The following is a 22,355-nucleotide window of genomic DNA, read 5'->3' on the forward strand; positions in this document are numbered from 1 at the left end:
AATCTACTAGATAAACAAACTTTTGGCAAGCACAATATGAGCTCAGGGGAAAAAAGTTCCCTTAAAATCCAAAGAAAATTGAAAATCTAAAGGCTAAAATAAAGTTTGGGAGAGATTTTTAAAATGCTGTCAGAAAAAAATCCTACGTCAACTTACAGCTAAAATGGACAGAGGCTTCTCCTTCCCAATTCAGCAAAAACATAGTTACATATCTGCAGGAATGCACCTGAAAAACTTTACTTGAACCTTCACACTATCCTCTCCAAAGGACCTGTCAGCATTTGACTGGTTGACTTGTTCCCATTCTTTGAGATTCAGGTTTCCTGCTGAAGTAGACTTACACAGGCACTTTGTAAATACCTATGGCATTCCACTAAGAAATGTAGCTTTTCCAGTTACATCATCTGAGAAGCATTGGAGAACTGATGCAAAAGATCCTACGGTACTTATGAGCAGTGGACCTGTGAGTGGCCTTGACTTGAATAAGATAAGCACTAAAGACTTAACCTGCTTATGATTTCGATTTCTTATTCAATATACTTTGTCTGAACTTTTGCAACAAGAATAACACCTACTGCATAGAACTAATTACACTTTTCAGACATTTGCTTTCAGCAAAGGGAAAAGTTAAATCCCTTTGCTTCTACATTATCAGCTCCAGCTGTGATTTCTACACACTGATAGCAAAATGTAACTACTGTACTTCTGTACAGACAGTCTTGACTCAGTGTTGATGTGAAACCCTGGAGAATGTAAGCTCTGATTCTCACATGTGTAGTCACTTTGCAGTCATTTTTGCAGAAATACGTAAAGAATTGCTTTTGCAGAAACAAAACAAAGCAAGAAATCTGTATTACTGCAAAGAGTTTATAAGGCCAAACAAAAAAAGAACCTGGATACAGCATTCTGAACTCCTAAAAGCAGACAGACAAATATATACATACATACACGTATGTCTGCGTGGATCTTCAAGAAAAATACACAAAACCACACATGTACATACATTCTGAAAATCAGCAGATGACGGACAGTCCTTAGGTTGCATGAACTGTAAAATCTGTCTCAAAATGAACATCTGGAACATTTAAATCTTAAATCTAGAGTCAATCTTCTAGCACTAGATTCCTTGGGGATTTTAACGAAGGACTGCCTGGCACAAACATCTGCCCGTCTACTAATGGATTTATTTTCTTAGCTAAATTCAGGCAACATGGCATCTTGTCCAAGCGATGATGTTAATGGTTACAGTTGGTAGAATGCTATACTTACCTTAGCATCACACGTTCACTGTTAATATACTCAGAATTTTATGATTACCTATGGAAGCTTATTTTTGTATATTAGTCATTTTGACACTTCAAGAGTCTCCCTATACCCAAAGATGGTCTCAATCTTTTAGTTTTTCATGGTTTGTTCACTTGGCTTTTTACGTTCTACCTCTGCAAGAAAATTCTAAAATCTAAAGTAACAGAAGCATTGAGAAGAAAAAATAACAAGTGTTCTTGCTAGTGAAAAAAGTATTTTTAAAAAATGCCATTCCCCTTGCAATATCATAAAACTTCACTTCTAGATAGTATTTCTCATAAAAAACATACAAAAAAGCCACACAAATGTGTGCTTTACCATCATTTGATCTGTCTGAATCGTGATTCTTTCTTTAAAACATGTGTGTACCCTGCAGTGACTGTGTAGGTTCTTTACCTCCTTAATTTTCACTTGGCAAGTAGCCCAAGCCTCTGCTTTAAATTTCCCACTTGGTAGCACTAGTATGGCACCTGAAGAGTAATTAGTTGTAAGAAAGGGAATTTGAATTGTTTGCTGAGAAGGAAAAAAATGTGCATGCCTAATAAAGATTTTTTCCTTGAGTACTTGCAACACCATTTATTTATTTTTCCTTAGAATGCACCACCCTTTAAATAGACAAGTGACCATATTTTTATCTTTTTTTAAAACTTTGCAGAAAAACTGAGTGAAAGGAAACTGTTCTGGTTTTAAGATCATGCTATTTCACTTTTAGTCAGTCTTTTACACTATACTTATCTTGACACAAATTTTGCCTTTTTTTTTAATATTTAAACCATTTCCTGATAGTGGCCTTTTCTAATTTATTACTCACATTGGTCTCCTATGGACACCTAAGATGTAGTCTTCTAGGAAGGCAAATCATGAAGACGTCTGACTAAGCAGAGTATTTTACCTAAATTACACATATAACTCTCTGTGAAGTTTATAGTGTTCATGAAACTTTACATTATGATGCTGTTTCTGAGACAGGCACATATCCATTGGTTCCAATGACCTTGGAAACTCTTTTTGAACAATTCATTATATATATACATAGTTATGCAAAATGAGTAACAGAAATGAGATTTTCCCTCCTCTAGAAATTAGCAGTTCCCCAGTCCTAAGAAAGTGGAAAGTGCTGCTCCTGATACTGCTTCTGCCTTCTGTGCGAAGACAGAAATGTAGAGAAGTTTGAGGGGAAGGGGATTTGATTTCTTTTTTAATGTCTGCCTCCTTCCAGCAAGTCCATCTGTTGTAGCACTATAATTCTGGAAGCAGGATGTGTGTGTGACCAACAGGAGACAATTACTGCAAAAGTGTTTGTTGATTCAGCTCTATAAAGGGCAGGCCAATCACTACAGTATGAATAGAAAAGAAATCCAGCTGAGGAGCTGCATATAGATTAACGCAAAATACATATATGTAAATGAGAATGGGGAAAACCAGAAAGGAGTAATAGTAAGGGAAAGGATTAAGTAGGAATGAAGACCGAAGCAGAGAAGGAAGCTGGCATCTTCGGGGCTGTTAACCAAATAGTTTCCTAGTCTCTATTTTCAAAAATCTTGTTCTCTAACTTTCCACCTTGACAGAGAGAGATGGGATTAAATACATATGGAACTGGTCTGAGCCCCCTCTGAAGAAAACTCCAGTTGCTTTGAGCACTCCACTCTTGGGGTGTACAGAGACAGCTGGTTTCTCCAAAAGTGCCTGTTCTTCACAGAGGAATGGGTGCTACTTCACGTGGACTGATCAGATTCTCAACGTGCTGGTTTTGGCCAGGATGGAGTTTAATTTTCTTTGTAGTAGCTAGCATGGGGCTATGTTTTGGACTTGTGCTGAAAACAGTGTTAACACAGGGATGTTTTCATTACTGCTGAGCAGGACTTACACAGGGTCAGACCTTTTCTGCTTCTCACACCACCCCACAAGTGAGTGGGCAGTGGGTGCATGATAAGTTGGAAGAGGACACAGCCGGGACAGCTGACCCCAACCGACCAGAGGGGTATCTAAGACCACATGACGTCATGATCAGCACACAAAGCTGGGGGAAGAATAAGGAAGCCAGGGTCATTTGGAGCAATGGCGGTTGTCTTCCCAAGTCACCGTTATGTGTGATGGAGCCCTGCTGTCCTGGAGATGGCTGAACATCTGCCTGCTGATGGGAGGGGGTGAACAAATTCCTTGTTTTGCTTTGCTTGTGTGCGCAGCTTTTGCTTTACCTATTAAAACGTCTTTATCTCAACCCACAAGTTTTCTCACTTTGAGCAAGCAGCTGTGTGGGGCTTAGCTGCCAGCTGGGGTTAAATCACGACACTCAGGAAAGTCCTCAGACCATAGGCTAGAAGTGAAACCTCCCTCATCCATTTGAATGCAGATAAAACGTCAGCATGAAGACCACTTCTTTTTCAGAAGGATTAATGCATTGGGTTGATACAACAGGACATCAGGCCTCAGTATCATTTGTACATAATAACTCATTCAGAATCTCCTATAAAGCATGCTAATATATAACATTTCATAATTTTGATCATAACAAATTAAGGGATATAAATCAATGTTGTCAAAATCTCACAGATTTATAAGAGAATTAAGTTGAACATTGTAAGACCATAATGAAAAGTACTTTACCTCTATTGTCAGTTCACTAGTTTGAAGTCTCTGATCAGCAAAATGTAGCTGAGTGGTTAGTTTTTCACTGCTTTCTTTAAATCCCTTCAAAGAAGACACTGCTGTCTTTTTTTCATTCTGTAAAACAGCCATCTGCTGCTGCAGTGATTTAATTCTTTCCTGCAGTAGAGTAACGGAGTAGCCCGGTTTCTGGACCACGAAATTTCTCCTTTTTATTCTGTTCACTAAACATAAAATGGCATGTTACTAAACTGACAGATCATAATAAATAAGATGATTTCTGACCTTTCTTTGGCCCTTCAAAACACTGTTCTAGCCTCTAAAATATTTCTCAGTAATATTCAGTTAACCTATAAGTGCTCTATGTTTTTCTGAAGTGCCAACACTGCAAAGACAACAAGGACTTGGAAGTTAAATGTGGCTCAATTTCTGACCAGTACTACTAGAAAAAAAGGCTTCAGTAACAGATTTTTTTTTAAGGTCTAAGCCAAAATACAGCTAATTTTGTTTCATTGTCTGTGTTGGCTACAAGCAGCAAACGAGCAAAAAGTAGTGAAAAGTCTTATTTTAGCTCATAGAATCAATAGATGGGACTTAGTGAAACTATAGTATATTTTAACTGTGCAAAAAGATGCTGTTTGACAGTCGCTTTTTATACAACAATTTCACTTTAAAAAAATGAGCTAAATCTTTGAAAATATACCCACAGAAATTTAAAGAAGCAAATGCTGGAACAGCATGTAAGTGAGTTTGTGTAATACAGAAAAGGTTTCAGAATATCAGGCAGGAATGCTTTGTTGATCTTACTCATGATGTTGCCTAAAACACGTAATATTCCTACCTTTGCTTAGAATTGATGGATAAGATGTTATGAGACAACGGATCTTCCTGCTCCTGGAATGTAACTTTTCTAGGTCTTTATTGTATGAATGGCCCTGAATAAAAAACAGAAGCACAAAGCTAGTAACTCTTCATTATGGCACACCAACCACAATATTCCAAAGTTTTCGAGTTTGAATTGCAACAACAAAAATTACTTCAAATAATACAGAAAATTCTAATGAATTTTAATTTGAAAATCAGTCTTACAACACCAGCCAGCAAACAGTACAAATTTATGTCTTTCCCGTTAAATGTAGAAAAAAATAACAAACTATTACAACCCTTTGCAAAGAATCACAGAGAAAAATGAAGTGTCTGTTAACGCCGATATATTAGATAAGGTATGATTTACTTGTAGGGAAAAAAGACGGTATGTATTACTTGAAAGCCTACAATATCCTGTTTTTCAAGATATTTAAGTGAAAGTAAAAAGGAATAGCGGTCTTAGCTCAAAAAGAGGAAGATCAGATTAGACACAGAGCTGTAACTGGAAGATGCATGAATATCTATGAACATGCAAATACAATCTCTATGTTTGTACAGGGTTTAATAAAAGTCAGCTGCATGCCTTTTAAATATCTGATTTGGAAAATCAGCTATTTCTAGAACCTATCAAATGTTCAATGATGGAAGCAGAGGCTGAAGAAGAATGCTCCTTGCAATATGTAGAATGAAAATGGCCAAAGCATGGCCTACTCCAAAGTCAAAGTACTGTTTCCCTGGCTTTTAAATACTCAGTGTGTGGTGAAACACTTTTGTCCTGGAATTCTGCAGCATTTATCCAATTTTTAAGTCTCCAGTTTGCAATTTCTGTGCAATGTCATGCAACATATTTCTGGAAACATTCATAAATAAAATAGCTGTTAATCAAATTTAAAAGAGTGAACAGCAACACATTATCTATTAACTGCACTGAACAAATTACTGACACTGTAGCATAGCTTAGGCATGAATTCTAGATATGTACAATCTCCATACAATTTGAAGGACAGGGAAATAGAATATGTGAGGAAAAAAAAAAAAAGAAATGCAAATGCCAACTTTTCAGACTAAAACCAAAGCAAAGGAAAACAAAGGAGGTCAAGCTTTTGTAGGTCTGCCTTCTTCAAACGGTCTCTTAATTATTTAATTCCATGTCTCAAAGACAACAATGGAAACCAGTACTAAGTCCCTATCAGCATGACCAGAGGATCGTACAGACACTGAAGACACATAATTGGATGACCAATGCTAGTCTGAAACAGTGATTATACATTACAGAGAATTGAGCTCTCAGCAGATGGTGAGCAAATGATCCATGCCTGCAGAGTAAACATGGAGATCTCCATTCTAGGCCACAGCTCTGACAAATATGTGAGTAGTAAGACAGTGTCAATAACTCTCCTGGTACTGCATAGGGTATTATCTATTTATACCACATGTGGCAAAACTGAGAAAGTCCTTATGTCATAAACAATCTCACCTCCAACCCCAGCCATAGCTCAGGACTTAGCAGATTCCTCTGGCCTCTCTTTGCATGAGAATACCATGACCCAGCTGGAGTGTCCTTAAATCCTCAGGAAGGATGTAAGAATTCTGTTAAAATTGGTGTTCCCAATTGTCAGTACTAAGCTTTTCTTCAATACTATCTTCTGTACCCAAAACCAATTTTTTCAAGTGCTTTTCCTGCACAGGGGTCTTCTGCTGAAGCATATTTATGGGCTTAGGGCTCTTGGGATGCTTCCTCTGTATGCTCCAAACCCAGCAGTCTGTTACATATGGGTATCAGAATATATCTGTTTGATTTTTCCAATAGAAACAGAAAGTAAATGCAATACAAACAGAAGAGGTATTGGCTGTGTCTAAACTATCAAGCAAGAGAGACCAGAGCCTCCTGGATTCCCTGCATTGTATATCCTCACTTAGGAGCAGCAGGAGATAACAGGAGTAGCACACTGTCAGATTTTCACTTAGGAGCAGCAGGAGATAACAGGAGTAGCACACTGTCAGATTTTCACATGTATCATGTGCACCTGCTCACACTGCGTATTCTATACCAACAGATGGTTACAGAAGAATTCCCCTTTTTCTCAGCTTTTCTGCCAGAAAAATAGTGGGTTTTTTTTTGATGGAAACACACAATCAAGACTATAGCAAGACCAGAGAGTTTGTATTTGCTTTAAAATTTTAGAAACTAAGAAAATAAGATCTGTTTTCAAACTCTTAATTATATCACCATACATAACAGAATTTCAAACTAGCTATCTAACAGCAGCAAGTTGTGCAGTATTTCAGTATTCTGTTTCTTGAAGTAAGAAACAACAATGCGTGTTTGTGATTTAAGTTCCATGAAGTGATTCACTTGGGCAAACAGAGGAGGGAAGAAGTATTAGACACTGTTCAGAAGTCCAAAAATGAGTAATCTGTTACAGAGAGTATGGAGCCTCTAAAGACCTGGGAAACAATCAGCTGGCCCTCTTCTGTGAGAAAACAGCATATAGATGTTAGGAATGAGACAAGGTGTTCAAATCCCAGACAATGAATGTAAACGGGCTAAGAAGAAGCTAAAAGCACACTTCTCTAGAATCTCCTGGACAGAGATAGAGCCAAAAGCATCCTTCTAAGATGAAGACAACTCTTTCTGTACACATCAAACTAACAAAGAGGTGTTCACGCTTAATTAATCAGCACACCACTTTGCTAGAGGGAGGAGGGGATGTTGCTGTTTCCTTATTATGGGTTAGGTCACCCTATTCTGTATGGCTTTTCTGATTCAGAGAAAGCCTGGTGGCATGTCTGTGGCATTCTTTGTCTGGCCTGTGAGACATCAGGACTAGCTTACAGAGGCTTTACATTTCTTAATCAGCTTTTGCACTCCTGACACCCCCTCCAAATATTTTTGCAGACTAATTGTTTAGAAATTATTCTAAATTGTAATGAAACTACCCATTGAAAACCTGGAAGAAGATTTTCTTCCAGTTTACAACTCTGTTTACAACAAGAGTAAAGCTAATCAAGAGGGGAACAGCAGTGATAATTCTAACTATTAAACTTCAACACCCTGCACAGCAGAACAAAACAAGCTCTATTATTATACCTTTTTATTATACCGCTGTTTTTTGCCTTCTGAATGAACAAAGTTGCAGGGCTTTTGACTATTTTGTATTTGCTTTTTCCCCCGTTGTTTACTTCTATCTGGCAGTGGACCAATGTTTTGCACTGTCTTCATAACCACTGTTTCCAAACTTTCAGAAGCTGGTACTTCAGAGTCACTAAAACAGCACATTCAGGAAAACAAAACAAAATGAAGCTAAATGTTAAAAGTTCCAAACAGCCAATGCTTGAACACATAGAAAATAATACATGCAAGAACATGCAAGAAAGAAGAGAAACCAATATAAAATCCAAACAGTACTAAGTTGACTTATTCAACAGATGTTTACAAATACAATAAGGAAGAAATCTCTGAAATCGTCTTATCAAGTTCTACTCTGTCAAATGGAATCTCACTCTACAACGCATGGAGGTCTGAGACTTCAACTGCTCCTTAAAGGACAGATTTTGTTAGTCTACAAAAGTGATGTACATTAAAAACTACTTGATAGTACTTCTAGTCTGTGAACGGCTCAAAGATATGCTACATTTCTACTTTCCTTCATTTTCACATCTGATAACAAAATAAATGCACAATACTTCACTCAATAACATTTTGTTTCAGTTGAACTTTATTTGCAGTGTTGACTGAGACAAACTCAGAAATTGCACTTCAGTGAAATCTCTGCCTCTCACCCCTTTGAGTGCTTTTAAATTCTGAAAGGTTGGTAGTCTTTCTGAAATCGCCCGCCATGCAGAGAAACTGGATCTGAAACTTTCATTCTACTTCACATTTTTCCTTACAGTTGCACTCAATGTGCTCTTAATTTCCAGGTTTTAACTGCTTTATCGCAGATTATAATTTATTTTCTGATATTCAGTGATGTTTATCTTAAAACAAGAAGTCCTGGATATATTATTTTCTATACCATCAGTAGCTATTCATCATCATTTGGGCAAATGGATTCATGAAGGAATCCCTCTACAGAAGGAATTTTGATTCGTTACTTTTTAAACCATAACATTTAAAAAGGCACAACTGAGTTCAAAATAAGTTGTACTGTCATAAAAATCAATGGTTTAGAGATGCAGACTACTTAACCAGAGAAAAGGCATCAAATTGAAGAGAAGAGGTCATACAGAAACTTGTTTATACCTTCCAAAACCTGTCCTGACACCTTGGTATGTCTTATTGACTGATAAGCACAGAAACCAATCTAATAATTTGAAGGTGCTGCAGCAGCAGAGAGATATTTCTAACCACATACACGTTTCCCTCACCTGAATGCTTTCAATGAATGTTCTATTTAGAAAATTGGAGGCTTGAGTCTAGAAACTAAGAGGCAGCTATTGGTGATAAAGAACAGCATTTATTAATAAGTAGAAGAGGGAACTAAATTAAGATATTTCCCTAATTTGTTAAGAATGACACCTTGAAACACCACCTTCAAAAATGTTCAGTATTCTATGACAAGTATTCCCTGATACTTGTACAATTATAGAAAGTAGTATTTATGGCTAGCCATGACAACTGAAGCCATACTACTTTCCTTTTAACTTCAAACTCGAATTGCAATGACAATTTGTTTGCTCAATTTTGTTCTTAAAAAGAAAAACACAGTAAATGAAGTAAAAAGCTTACTAATTGCAACAGAAAAACACCTATGTTTTCTGTAAAATAGAATCTGCAATACTAAATTAAACAGAAAACCAAACAAGCTTTACATTAATGATAGCAACATGGTTCTTAAGTTGCTTACTCTTGCAAGATACTGTGTTCAGGAGCCCCCTAGTTTGCATGGGGAGAAGCAGCAGAAGGGCTTCATTTGCCACTGTTGATTTGTTCCATATGACATATAAAGCCAACATGAAGGCTATGTAGACGATTCAGTTTTCTTTACTCTTTTGTCACCTTCTCTATATTTTGGGTAAATACAGACTTAAGGAATTTCTTTACACGTCTCTTAGGACAAAGTATTGAAAGACAACATGTTATACCCATTTACCTAGAGGCTTACTGCTGCCCCCTCAAGTACGTGTTGACAAATAGAAGCAGAAGCAAAAATTCTGAACATCTATGAAGCTTGCCAGTGCAATTTCCTGAGGGCCTTGTGACCCATGACTAGGACTCCATGCAGTAACAATTACCTTTAAAGAATTGATTTTTAACATTCATTCAATTAAAGTTAGTACAATGACTGTGCATAAAACATACATGAAATAATTAGTGTGGATGGTTCTTAATTTAAAGGATGTTAAACAGCTTGTAGACATCTGCTAGCAAGCTGAAATGGGTCATTCAAAATTTATCTAACTAAATTAAGGGGAAAAAATGTTTCTCCTCCCGGGTCAGCATGTCACAAGATAACTAAACTGACTTAGTAGGCTTGCCTGGGAATCCTTAGCTGTCAGTGGTGAATATGCAAAGGGCCAGCAAATTAAATCAACCTGCCAAACTGTCAATTTCAAGCCTCATGACTGCATGAAAATAGCATCACTGGAAGAAATCAAGCATTGCCTTCTTTTGGGTTTCCTGGCACCTATTCAAATACTCATGCAGTTGTGGCTAATTTTGCATGCAAATTTCAGTCAATAAGCTCAGAACAAGACCTCCCAAGATATTTCAAAGGATCTGACAGTATTTTTTTTGAATACCAAATCAACAGTAGTTGAAATTCAATCTCCATTTGCTAGTACTTTACATATGCACAGTGTCCCCTCTACACGGCTAAGTTAATGAGAGCCGTACCTGCTTTCACTCACATCCTCCCAGCTGTCCTTACTGAAGTTCTCAAATACATTACTCATAACCTTGATGGACTGTTTGAGAAAAGCTCCATGATGTCCCAAAGAGCTCTTTTTCTTGGCTGTTTTTAATTTAACCTTGGTGCCTGTTATCTTGCAGTTACATTGCCCAGAGGTTGCCACTGCTTTGGCTGCATCCAGAAAACATTTCAGCTCCTGTGCTTGACTCGGAAAATCTTCATTTTCATTTTTCAACCTGTTAGATTCTGCCATTTGCCTCTTCAAAGAGGCAAGCTCTTTTTCCTGCTCATCAATCACTAACTGAAGTTCTGCTTTGTCTTTTTTTATTTCACAAATCCTCTTCAGTAGTGTTTCCAGCTCTCTTTCTCTAGTGTCTGCATCTTCCTTTTGCACTTCTAAAGATGCTTTCAAATAATTTTTCTCCTTCAACAAGTCTTTATTTACTTCTTTTTGTTTCTTTAATTCCCCTTCAATAGCTTTGAATCTTCTTTCTAGATGTTGTACCTAACAAAAGCAATTTTAGTATTCATAATATTTCAGCCTATCCAGTAGAAAAAAATCTGTGTTGTCGAGCGTATTTATTATATGACAATAATATTACATTAAGCACAAGGACAAAAGCAATCTATAGTCCTTAATTTAGAAATAATTCTAACATAGTGCAGATGAAAACATTTTAGCTGCAATAATACAGCTGTTGAACAAAGGGCAGATGGTAAAAGAAGTTAAAATTCCAGGCAAAGTGACACAGAAGTTTAAGTATGCTAATGAACCTTCCTGATGCATCTTGAGCTCATTACTGATTTGGTTATACATACTAATTGAATTTAAAAAAACATTTTCAGACGGAAAACTATTTTGAAATACAGACACTTTTGCACTAGCAATCTAAATCAACAAGTTCTTTCAAGTGTTGTAAATACACAAATTAAATATTAATTTGATCTTCCAAAAAACCCCAAACAAATCATAGCAATAGATACAAGAAGCTCAGCAGCTAAAGAATATGAAGGCTGAAATATATTTTCTATTCTTCGAAAGGGAAAATCTATGCTATTCCAATGGAGTTGCTTTACAAGTTTCTTGTATACAGCTTAAAGAAGCATATTCTACCTACATATTATGCATATGCTTTGTTTGTAAAGTCCTTTGAGGTTTCAACATATTCAAGGCCATTAGCAATAAACTGATCCTCAATGATCTTCTGGAATATTTGCTTAAAGTTACAACTTAACACCATAATCTCCAGAAATAAGGGGCAATTTTAATTTTACCAGATACTTAACCAAACACCTAGACTGTGAGATTTCCCCAGAAGCTTGCAAAGGGCATCAGAGTGAGTTTTGTGCTCAGTAACTGTTTAGATGTTTTGGAGAAAGTTTTGGTTGGTTTTGTACAGACTCCATTCACACTCTTTCACTAGCGGAAGTGCCAGGTGCTCTAGATTTTTCTGGATGTGCGTAGAAAAGACTTTTTCAAGGAGCTCTAGTAAACTGCACACAACCAACTTCAGCTACTCACCTTGTAAATTATTGGCCAATTTCATCACTTTGTAGCAACATGAAACGCCCAAACTTGCTTTGACATTGAAAATACTGAAACCATTGTACTTCTCAATAAATGCTGTATGTTTTTGCAAGGACATTTTGTTAATGCATTTAAATTCTTTCAAAACTTACGGAATGATTTACAAAGTGGGTACTACAGATTTGATTCAGATAAATGAGCAGTCTTAATGTACACAGTAAATTACGGCAAGCGATACTCAAACTTTGTATACATTTGTGAATTTGATATTGAATTTGTGAGTTTGATAGCAAACATTTAGTATGCATGCCTATCCATTGCTACCTTCCTTTATGGAAATTCATAGTGCTCCCACAACAAAGAATGATTGCGTTATGGCTACATAAAGTTATTGAGCGAAATTAGAAATAAAAGGCATTTTTCCAAATGCTTCAATGAAACCAAGTTTTATGATTAAAATCATAGTTTGTACTTTCCTATCCAATGATAACGAGTTAGACCAGTACCTTTTTTCAGCCACCTTCCTACACTGACATTCTGCTATTAGTTTCTCAGTTCTTTAAAGCAACTTTTTGCACTTCACTAGCTCTTAAAGTCATGTATGACAGCTGGAAGGAAGCAAACAATAAATAGCTTCTACACCTATCCCTAAGGTACAACTGTAACTATATATATCCATAGAGACAAAAATTATGTAGTACCTGGCAAACAAAATTATAGTTCTGAAATAGAGATGATAAGCAAGCATAAACTGTGTGACATTTCAGATGGTAGCATTCATATTATTTCAATTACTCACTCTACCTTAAGATAAATGAATGTGAGCACTTCCTATTCTGTGTGTTATTATTTTAACATGATGTTTGTCATTCAGTAATAACGAGATGACAGCCTTCATTGCCTGACCATATGGCAAGTGTTACAAGTATATGCAATCACATCATCTGCTCTAAATTACCATACTTTCTACAAGTTAATTCACAAATAAAAAATAAATAGCATACCCGAACTGACATTCAAAGTTATAGATTTGTGTTTATTCAATTTAAACATGCTTTTAAAGATTTATAAGTAATTAAACAAATATTGTTTTGCAAAATGACAAACAAAAGGCATGATACTGTTTGAAGGATGTCTTTTCTTTGCAGCAAACAAAACATATGGTAAAATACAAGTGAGCCCTCTTAAGTGAACACCTGTTAACATACTAAACTACTTGTGTATATTACAAATATCAATACAAATAGCAACTAGTTAAGACATCTTGCTGCTGTATGAGGTAAAACATGTAGAATGTTGAGCAGTAAAGATTAAATACTCATCATATTTACTAAGCCAAAGAACACTAAATGCATACAGTACTATCTTGTGAAAAGAGTGATAAACCCACACATGTAGAAAATATTTCCATACTCAATGTTGAGCTAAAATTTAGATACTGCAAAAGGTGGATTTATCACTATTATGCATTGATTTTATTCTGTAGCAAAAGCTCTGTGGAGATTAGCACCTGATATATAGTTAAATACTCAGCAAAAGAAATTAAGGTTTCTGGACTTAAAAGTGATAAAATGCTAAGCACACGTTACTTCCAATTTAGATAATTTGTTAGTTTTTAATATTACACCTCTAAACATTCTTTTAATTTTCTCTGACATTAACCGTGTTCATCTCACATGACACATTCACAGCTACTTCACTAGAATTCACTTCTGACACAATTTTGGAAATTGTATTTTTTTAATTCGGAAAGGAATTCAGGGACTAAATTCATGAGTACTGACTTATACATATATGATTCTCATATTAAAATTTAGATCACTTTGCTGAGATTGTTATCTTACCTTCTGCAACGTCTCATGTGAAACTTCTTTCATATTCCTCTTTGGAGAACTGTTCTTGACCTCATCATCTTCACTAAGTTTAAAAAGTGGCTCTATCAGAAAATAAATAATACCTTTTTATCACAGAATAAATACACTGTGATACGTAGTATTTCACTAAAACAATACCTAGACATTTTAAGGAAATGCATTCTTTATTTCCGCAATTATTTTTAATGTGGTCTATTTTCTTGACAAGCCTTTTGGCCAGTTTCTAAAGAGTGACCTCTTTTCAAAGTGTTCTGTCACATAATTATGAATCTTTGTAGCATCACAGTATGTTTTTTTCAGAGTACAAGCTTTTCAAAGGCACAATAGATCTGCAGGTTAAAGACGCTGTACTTTCATTCCGATTTTTATTCTTTTATAGACTATTCCCTCTATGCCTTAAAAGCAGAATTCATTGCCTTTTTATCTACACAGTTACTACCAGTTTTGTTCTCTAGGCCTTGTCCCCTGCCAGGAGGATCAGAGTGATTGGTGAACAAAGCAAACAGTAACAGAATTAGGATGGATGAAAACTTTAAACTGCTTTTTTTTTGTTAAGTGAAAGATCATGTACTTCACCAGATAAATCACACAAATCATTACATTGTAATACAGTGAATTCATAACTATTAGAAATTAATACAACTAATGAGAGTGAAGATGACTCTAAGCATCACTCTCAGAGACAGCTATGCATTTTAGGTACTGAAAATCCCACAAAAAAAAAAAATAAGGCAAGCTAAAAATTAGATCTATGCATAGAGAAGAATTCTAAGAAAAAGTTTATAAGTACTAATACCTATACTAAAGTAGAAGTAAAACACATTCTCTTTAGATCAGAACCCAGGGTTTAGCATTCACAAATTGCCCACTGCTCACAGAAACAAGCAATTACACACTTCACAAAGACTTTTTCTTAGAATATGAAATATTATGTTAAAGAACAAAACATCCCAACACTGTAAAAACACCACAATATTCAGATTTCTTTTCTTGCCCTTCTTCCCTCCCAAATTAATTTAAAGAATTAATCTTAAGGGATAAATATCTGTGCTACAAGGTGGAGGTGTGCTTTAGAAGTATCATTTCAAACTACAAGCAGACACTGCAGGTCACTTAAAAACTTTTGATTTATAAACAAAGTAAGCGTAGAAGAAAACAGTGTTACTCTCTGTAGATTCAGAATCCTCTTGATATAAACAGTGACTAACAAGTTTGTTAGAGTGAATTAGACCTTTCTTTTGTCTTTGGAACATGTCACGGCCAATTAATACTTCTGTATTCATGAAATAAATGGAACACTATTCTAAAGATAATAAAAGCTGAAAAAGGTAAAACTATGCATCTGGGGAATATGTACCTTTACCTTGATATTAATATGTTAGTTCCCATGTTATTTCAGACTACAGTCCCCCAGCACAGTGGTACTGCATACATTTACAACATTCTTTAAGTAACACACAAAGATAATATGAACATGCTTTTCATCTTTTTCTAAATATTCACTCATTTGAATGTCTGCTGTAGCTTTTATATCAGCATTTACTGTACTCCACTGAAAAGAAAAATGATTTCCCGTAGTCAAAGAAACTGATCAAAGCACACAAGGTGTTATGTTTATTATGTGGATGTATTAAAATACAATTTAAAACTCTATAAATAAACATATTATATGCAGAGAATAAAGAATACTACTGCAAAATAGACAGGAAAGACTACACACGTTCAGTATTATCACAAAGTCCCAAGCAACATAAATTAAAGAAAAGCTGAAGATCACTGATGCATAACCCTTTCTATTGAGCATAAAATAAATGGCCTATTCAGCCCCCTTCTCCCCTCCTTCCTTCTAATTGTTAAGTAATTGTTCACAGGAATTGGTTAGGGAGGCAACGAAACAGCATTGCCTATAACTGTCTGTCTGTCTAAGATAGCAGAAGGATTCATCATATCAGTCTATTCAGCAAGACATATGCTTTACCCATCATATTCCTACATAAAACCCCCCAAGTTCTCCCTCAAGCAATAGACCCACAAATCATAAACCCCACTAACTTCAGTCATTAAATTTGCGTGGTCTTACAGTATATTTATGTATCGCTGAGAAAACACAGTTAACTGCCAGCTTTAGAACCTAACTAATGCCTAATTAATAGTCACCAAATCTGATGAGTTAGTTCAACACCACTGCCAAAGTGCTACTTGTACTATGACACTACATTTCACTATTCGTATTTGCAGAAAACACTCTTACACAGAGAAAAAACTACAAGTTTTTAAAAAAGCAGAGCTGTATATTAGTCACTCATATAGTACCTACATGAACCATCAAAAGAACGACATTTTTGCCTCCAGTATGCACCAGGTGAAGGAGTCCCCTGACAGACAGGAGCTGCTGTGGTACAAAAGCCACTGTGTTACTGACTCCAGTGGTAGCCACCCATGCTCCCAAAGATGTGCTAAGCCTGAAATAGCCAGGGAAGACCAGAAAGGAATGCCATTCTCACACATGAGCTGGGGACACAGTATAGATTCAGAAGTCTAATAACGAATGTAGCCTTCAAACTGCCTCCTTGAAGAAATATGGGCCCAACAGTTTACCTTCTTTTAATAAGGTACTTGTTAATTTTCTGAATGGGGTTAGATGGACACTTTCCTGCCTTTGGAAGAAATGGCATGAGTACCTGCTAACATATCCTTTGCATTCATACACAAACAATGACGTAAATATTGAATTTGGATTTGATGACTCTGGAAAATAATTGGCAATGTTGAAAGAGACACCTTGGACAACTGAATCAGAAAAGAAAGAAACTGGGAATGGCAGGAGCAGAGTTTCGTTCTCCCCTGACCTCCTTCATCTTTGACCAGCAGGGTTCGAAAAATTATGTGGAAGAGCCACAAAGCTATCCGATACTTCCTCCTGACAAACACAATTGATACATAATCAAGCAAGAGAATAGAGACTATTTTTTTTTAATACAGCAAAGCTCAGCCACTTTTTTTTAGAATTTAACCCTTGATGTTAGAATGCCTAATGGATAACAGGTACCTGCTAAGGTGAGAGTGAGTTCCAACATCACTGATAAGCTAGGTAAATTTGTGTCAGGTTTCCTTTTAGAAAAGAAAACATACTAAGATTGTGAACAAAGTGTATTTAGACCATATCAAGTTTGGAAACTCAGCAAGTTACAGGTAACAGACCTGAGGTTGTACTTTTATTTGGGAAGAGGAAGGCACTTAGTATTCATTTTAGGGCATAGGGTGTATGCACTTTCTTAGTGCACGAGCAAGGATTGCTCACAGACAATCATTTATGCTCAAAGATGGACACCCAGCTTCAGTCATTATGGTGCAGTCTTCTAGAAAATGTCAACCAATTGATAAAAGTGTTCACCACACTGTAATATCCTAGGATTTGCTAAGGGAACAACATGGAAATTATTTTTTACAGACTGGGTGAGCAGCTATTTTTTTATACTTCAATTGATAAAAGTTTGGAAACGGCTGGAATCAGCTCAGTCTTACGTGCTGGTAATATGTTGCTTAACACATATCTTTGTAGTTGATTTTGAACATTATAGAAAATTTCCTGTCCATCTAAATGATACCTATAACAACAAATGCTGGAAAAGGTAAATAAAATTTGCCTAACCCACTTCACTAGCAGCTTAACCCTTTTCTCAGTTCCTATATAACAATGATTAATCATCATACCAATAACCAAATTAGAAGTGTGCATCCACCCACACACTTTTAAAAAAGGGTATGTTTTAATCTGAAAAGATAATGAAAAAAGAAGAAATAAAAGACTAATTGTTAAAGCACTAAACATGTCAAGAACTGGCAATTTCAGGGATCTGACTGTTTTTTGGAAACACGTCGTTATAGCTCAGCAGGCCCTCAGCTCCTTCTCACCACTGGTTGCATTTCCACTTCGCTCTGTGCAAAGACTGACTAAATTGGCAAAAACAAAGAAGTGACTTTTAAAGTCAGTATTTGAAACCTTCCTTTGTTCCCTTCAGCTCTACCGGAGGCTACGAAAGTAACACATAAGAAGTAACGTGAAAGAAAACTAATTTTCAGTCTTCAGCAGCTGGGTATTTCCACTTAGCATTATAGATACTGTGAAAAAAATTTAAAATAGAAGGAAAAAATTTTCTTTCTTTTTTTTATTTTTCATTCAGAAAAGAAAATAGCCACCAGCAGAAAACTGGGATAAAGAATGGCAAGAATTTATTGCTAAGAACATGCAGAGTATTTATCCAAGTCTTCTACTCGCTCCCTTTGCACAATACTGTGCAGAGAGAATTCACTACAGATGTGACACCCAGCTGGACTGTAACTATGCACTCTTGAATACTTCTCCCAGCCCATTCAGGAACAGCAAATAATAGAATCAGAGGAGTAATGGAGAGGCAATGGTAATATATTACCTATCTGACAGACAAAGACCCATCTTCATGGAACCATTAACTATTATAAAGATATAAAAGAAAATATTCACAATCAATTCTTACAAGAGTTCCACCATTTTGATTTACTTTCAAATTCACATACTTTGTAAGACTAGTATTAAAAAAGAAGTCTGAATGAGCATGAAATTTCTGATCACTGTATTTCAATATTGCAAAACCCACTTCAGATTCTGGAGAAAGCTTTATAAACTTACAAAGAGGTTTTAGATTTTACACATATACATTTATATACACATACATAGATATTTTAAACATAATTTTATACATAGTATATACACATAAGTTGCAAACATCTATTAGTGTATCCCTACATAAAAATTGTCATTGATTTAATAGGCATCTGGAGAACTTAAGGGTAAACATACTTTGAAATAAGAACATGTATGGCCTTATGCTTAAAAAATACACATTCAAGAAAAAGAAATTAATCTTCGGAGAGAAAATAACCTTCAAATTAGTATTGCTAATATACTGTCTATACACATATAAAATATTATACCTTCCCTTTTTTGTTGTAAACCTAGATAAACTCCTCTATTGTGAACTTACCCACAGATTGGCCTACTTTCATCTGATTCAATTCTTCTTCAAGATTCAGTCTAAAAAAGAGACAAAGAAAAGTAAGAACCACAGAACAATCACACAGATGCCACTAAAACCATTAAACAAAATTAAACCAAAACCATACCAATATATTACTGGTAGAAAAGCTGTTAACACCCAGGAATCAGTTCTAATCTGACAACACTTAGCATACTTCAAACATAAGGTGTCATTTGTACAACAGCTAATTAAAATTTATAAATCTGAACTTATACAATTCAGATATAATGTTGGTTGTAACACACACCAAGAAGTTTCAGCTGGTCCTTTTTAGGTAAGCAAATGCCTGCGATGAAAAGGAGACTGGTAGGAGATGGAATCCGGTTAAGAGGGGAATAAGGATTCATTCTCAGGGGAAACCAGCAACCAGCCCCGTGCAGATAGATTTTACCATTCTTCTTTGACAAGTGACTATTTGAGAAACTTATTAACAAAATCTCTCCTCCCCTTTTCTAGCCTTGATCTACTACTATATTACTACTACAGTTTATTCTCTAATATCAACAAGCTAAGGTCTGTACAATAAAATACACAAACTACTGTTTTTCATTTTGTTAAAATTACATAGAAATAAAGTTGTGAGGATACCAATGCTAAAGTTTACAAGTCAAATTAGGAGATGCTAGAATGAAAGACGTTAATTTAAATGGTTCATTTATACTTGTTTTCTGACACAATCTTTAATTACGTAGTTGTGCACTATTTTAGCAATAAGATCCCCACCTATGTTAGCCCAGGATCCTACAGCAGACAGAACAGTGAAGTCATTTAATATGCAGATTTTGCTTAAAATATAACCTCATATTCTATACAAAAACACATTAGCTCTGTTCTGAAGGCTGGATTGCTAATTTCCTCACAGCAGTTTCTGCAGTACTCTGTACAGCAGCACCTAACTGCTTCACAGGAAATTTGACCAGGTAATAGACAGCCCTACCAGAGGGGGTGTCATACTGGAACTTATGGTCACCAATGCCAGTGAGCTAATCGGTGACATCAAAACTGCAGGCAGTCTGGGCTGCAGTGATCAGGCACTGGTGGAGTTCACAGTCCTAAGGGATATGGGTCAGGCGAAGAGAAAAGTCGGGACCTTGAATTTTAGGAAAGCAAACCTCTAGCTGTCCAAGGAGTTAGTCAACAGGACCCCCTGGGAAACAGCCCTCAGGGACAAGGGAGCAGAGCACAGCTGGCAGATCTTTAAGGACGCTTTCCATAGAGCACAAGAGCTCTCAATCCCCAAGAGTTAAGAAATCAGGAAAGCAAGGCAGGAGACTGCCATGGCTGAGTTAAGACCTGCTGGTCAAACTAAAGGGCAAGAAGGAAATGCACAGGCAGTCAAGCAGGGACAGGTATCGGCGCACTGCCAGCTTGTGTAGGGATGGGATCAGGAAGGCCAAGGCACAGCTGGAGCTGAACTTGGTGAGGGACACAAAGAATAAAATGAAGGGCTTCTACAAGTATGTCAGCCAGAAAAGGAAGGTCGAAGAAAGTGTAAGATAAGATCAGGTTCATGACCACCTGAGGAACCTGAACATAAAATAGTCTATGGGACCTGACAAAGACGCACCCCAGAGTCCTGAGGGAATTGGCTGATGTAGTTGCCAAGCCACTCTCCATGATATTTGAAAAGTCGTGGCAGTCAGGTGAAGTTCCCAGTGACTGGAAAAAGGGAAACATTATGCCCTTTTCTAAAAAGGGTAGAAAGGAGGACCCTGGGAACTATTGACCTGTCAGCCTCACCTCTGTGCTCAGGAAGACCATGGAACAGATCCTCCTCGAAGCTGTGCTAAAGCATGTGGACAGGGAGGTGACTCGGGACAGCCAGCGTGGCTTCACCAAGGGCAAGTCCTGCCTGACCAACCTAGTGGCCTTCTATGATGGAGTGACTCCATTAGAGCACAAGTGAAGAGCTATGGATGTCATCTATCTGGACTTCTGTAAGGCCTTTGACATGGTCCCCCCCAACATTCTTCTCTCTAATTTGGAGAAATATGGATCTGAAGGGTAGGCTGTTTGGTGGATGAGGAATTGGCTGGATGGTCACATCCAGAGGGTAGTGGTCAATGGCTCCACGTCCAGATGGAGAGAAGTGACAAATAGCATCCCTCAGGGGTCTGTACTGGCACCAGTACTGTTTAATATCTTCATCAATGACATAGGCGGTGGGATCGAGTGCACCCTCTGCAAGTTTGCAGATGACACCAAGCTGAGTGGTGCATTCAACACGCTGGAAGGAAGGGAAGCTATCCAGACGGGCCTGGACAAGCTAGAGAAGTGGGCCCTTGTGAACCTCAGGAGGTTCAACAAGACCAAGTGCAAGGCCCTGCACATGGGTTGGGGCAATCCCAAGCACAGATACGGGCTGGGTGATGAGTGGATCTGGAGCAGCCCTTCAGAGAAGGACTTCAGGGTGCTGCTGGAGGAAAAAATGAATATGAGCCAGCAACGTGCGCTCACAGCCCGGAAAGCCAATCGCATCCTGGGCTGCATCAAAAGATGTGTGGCCAACAGGTCAAGGGAGGTGATTCTGCCCCTCTACTCTGCTCTGGTGAGACCCCACCTGCAGTACCACGTCCAGGTCTGGAGTCCTCAGTACAAGAAAGACATTGACCTGTTGGAGCGGGTCCAGAGGAGGGCCACAAAGATGATCAGGGGGCTAGAGCACCTCTCCTCGGAGGACAGGCCGAGAGAGTTGGGGTTGTTAAGCCTGGAGAAGAGAAGGCTCCAGGAAGACCTTATAGCGGCCTTCCAGTACTTAAAGGGGGTCTACAAGGAATATAGGGGCAATCTTTCTAGCAGGGCGCATTGTGATAGGACAAGGAGTAACGGTTTCAAACTAAAGGAGGTCAGATTTAGACTGCAGATAAGGAGGTAATTTTTTTACAATGAGGGTGGTGAAACACTGGAACAGGCTGCCCAGAGCGGTGGCAGAAGCCCCATCCCTGGAAACGTTCAAGGCCAGGTTGGAAGGGGCTCTGAGCAACCTGATCTAGCTAAAGATGTCCCTGCTCACTGCAGGGAGGTTGGACTAGATGACCTTTAAGGGTCCCTTCCAACCCAAACTATTCCATGATTCTATGAAATTTATGCTTTATAAAATCCCTCTGAGATACGGCACAAAGAAAATAGACCAAAATTTCTGCTTTACTTAAGGAAAGAGTTTCAAAAGAAAAAGTCTTTCAGTATACACAGTATTTTAAAGCACATTACATGTTAAATGCATCTCTGACTCAGCTGTAACATT

At 37.2% G+C, this 22,355-nt stretch overlaps 1 protein-coding gene across 1 annotated transcript in view; it reads right to left on the minus strand.

Moving 5' to 3' along the window:
* Positions 1-22,355, minus strand: part of CNTLN (centlein) — a 196,498-nt gene that overhangs the window by 52,263 nt on the left and 121,880 nt on the right. Inside the window, exons 11-16 of the mRNA XM_086479875.1 lie at positions 19,058-19,107; positions 14,004-14,095; positions 10,616-11,136; positions 7,871-8,045; positions 4,754-4,847; positions 3,913-4,136 (exon numbers count right to left, since the gene is read on the minus strand). Of these exons, the coding sequence (XP_086336001.1) occupies positions 3,913-4,136; positions 4,754-4,847; positions 7,871-8,045; positions 10,616-11,136; positions 14,004-14,095; positions 19,058-19,107 (1,156 nt within the window). The remainder of the gene's footprint in view (positions 1-3,912; positions 4,137-4,753; positions 4,848-7,870; positions 8,046-10,615; positions 11,137-14,003; positions 14,096-19,057; positions 19,108-22,355) is intronic.

The sequence above is a fragment of the Leptosomus discolor genome, chromosome Z, assembly GCF_034619465.1.
Source record: "Leptosomus discolor isolate bLepDis1 chromosome Z, bLepDis1.hap2, whole genome shotgun sequence".
Lineage (NCBI taxonomy): Eukaryota > Metazoa > Chordata > Aves > Leptosomiformes > Leptosomidae > Leptosomus > Leptosomus discolor.